The 2,500-nt window shown below is 44.4% G+C and overlaps 1 protein-coding gene across 1 annotated transcript in view; it reads right to left on the bottom strand.

Moving 5' to 3' along the window:
• Positions 1 to 2,500, bottom strand: part of sdk1b (sidekick cell adhesion molecule 1b) — a 296,641-nt gene that overhangs the window by 62,207 nt on the left and 231,934 nt on the right. The window contains 1 exon segment of the mRNA XM_048249003.1: positions 1,667 to 1,857. Within this exon segment, the coding sequence (XP_048104960.1) occupies positions 1,667 to 1,857 (191 nt within the window).

Here is a 2,500-nt window from a genome sequence, read left to right on the forward strand (position 1 = left end):
CGGACACCGTGACTCTCTCTCTCACACACACACACACACACACACACACACACACAAACAGACATGCACACACACACACACACACACACACACACACACACACACACACACACACACACACTTTAGGGGCTGTAAGGCAAGTAAATAAATAAATAAACACATAAATAGTTCAGGAAATAAACAAAATAAAATCTCTTTGACCAAAAAAGTTTGAGGTCAATAATGACTGGGTTTTGAGTTCAGTGTTGGGCTTCACAATTAGGTCTTTAATTAAACAAGCCACACGAGTAAATAAACAAATCTCTCTTAATAAAACCCCTAAGAGGAAAAGGAAGGTTGATTGCCGAACAATAAAGGTTGGGACTTTAGAAGGACAAAACCCAAACAATAACACAACTACTGAGGACTGAAGTTTGAATTGACTTTCTGAGCCCTTTCTCTCCATGCTCCTGGATACATGTGTGTATTAAATGGCACATATGATATACTATTCTATGTCAACATAGTATGACATAGAATAGTATACCATAAAGCAATATATTATAAACCAGAATGGTATAAAATAGTATGCTGTGCAGCTGTATGGTTTTTAATAGTATGCTGTGCAGTACAGCTGTATGATATTAAATAGTATGCTGTGCAGTACAGCTGTATGTTATTTAATAGTATGCTGTGCAGTACAGCTGTATGATATTAAATAGTATGCTGTGCAGTACAGCTGTATGTTATTTAATAGTATGCTGTGCAGTACAGCTGTATGGTATTAAATAGTATGCTGTGCAGTACAGCTGTATGGTATTAAATAGTATGCAGTACAGCTGTATGGTATTAAATAGTATGCTGTGCAGTACAGCTGTATGGTATTAAATAGTATGCTGTGCAGTACAGCTGTATGGTATTTAATAGTATGCAGTACAGCTGTATGGTATTAAATAGTATGCTGTGCAGCTGTATGGTATTAAATAGTACTGTATGCTGTGCAGTACAGCTGTATGGTTTTAAATAGTATGCTGTGCAGTACAGCTGTATGGTATTAAATAGTATGCTGTGCAGCTGTATGGTATATATCAGAGTGGTGGGATATATACCAAAGTGGGATGACATAAAGCACGGTGGCATAAGGCTGCATGGCACGGCAGGACAATGCCAAGCACGACTCTGGTGTGGCCGCAGTGAGAGAAGGTGGCCTGGTTAGTAGGGCAAGAGGGCTGGACAGTGATGGCCAAAGCTGAGGGGTTTAACTGTTGGATGTCAGAGTTCACTGATGGCCATGTACTGCATCACTGAGTGAGTTTGGGTATGTTTGAATGTGTGTGTGTGTGCATCCATGGTTCTGTGGATTCAAACACAAACATACACACTCCAAACAGAGACTGATCAGTATGTAAGTATATATACTTTTTTGATCCCGTGAGGGAAATTTGGTCTCTGATGTGGGAATGGGAGAGCAGTGCTCAACCACTTCCCCCGCCCACTTTTTTCCGACTGGTCGGGGATCGAACCGGCAACCCTTCGGTTACAAGCCCCATGCCCTAACCAGTAGGCCACGGCTGCCCTAAGGAACCGGATCAAGGATCACATACATGCATTGTGCCTTATTTCCAACAGATGCTTATGTGTGTGCACGTATGTACGCTTATGGGTGCTAATGTCTCGTGATGCATACCTGGAGGCACCCCCGACGATATGGTTGCCGTGGTGACGACCCCGGTGCCAGCGTCGGTGACGGCGGCGACCTCCAGTGTGTAGGTGGTAAGCGAGGTGAGGCCGGTGAGCTTGTACTCCAGACTGGAGTTGGACAGAGAGCGGGACTCACGCGTGGAGTTCTCCCCTACAGGCCCCGCAGACAGCAGATAGAGAGGAGAGAGAGAGAGAGAGAGAGAGAGAGAGAGAGAAAACACAACACTAGGGGTCATGCACGGTAATAGAGTTTACTGTACTCGTGCTTCCATTACACATCAGAGTCAAGGGAAGGGTAGATAGATGGAGATTGTGTAAGTGAAAGAAAGAACATGAGGTATGTGTGTGTCTGTGTGTGTGTGTGTGTGTGTGTCTGTGTGTGTCTCTGTGTGTGTGTGTGTGTGTGTCTGTGTGTGTGTGTGTGTGTGTGTGTGTGTGTGTGTGTGTCTGTGTGTGTCTCTGTGTGTGGGTGTGTGTGTGTCTGTGTGTGTCTCTGTGTGTGTGTGTGTGTGTGTCTGTGTGTGTGTGTGTGTCTGTGTGTGTGTGTGTGTGTGTGTGTGTGAGAGAGAGCTGCCATCTGACATGACAGGCAGGCTGATACTAAGCCAAAGGGGAATATGTCAGAGAGGAGAAGATCTTCTCTACATCCATCACTCAACCAGACAGCCTTCAGTTTGACCATCCACCCATTCAGCTCACCAGTGTCTGTCTGTCGGTGTGTGTGTGTGTGTGTTTCATACATGTAGTTTCAATTTATGCATTTATATGTGTATGTACTTACCACCTACACACTGGAGGTCACTTACCACCTACACTGTAT

This window comes from Alosa alosa, chromosome 7, assembly GCF_017589495.1.
Source record: "Alosa alosa isolate M-15738 ecotype Scorff River chromosome 7, AALO_Geno_1.1, whole genome shotgun sequence".
Classification (NCBI taxonomy): domain Eukaryota; kingdom Metazoa; phylum Chordata; class Actinopteri; order Clupeiformes; family Clupeidae; genus Alosa; species Alosa alosa.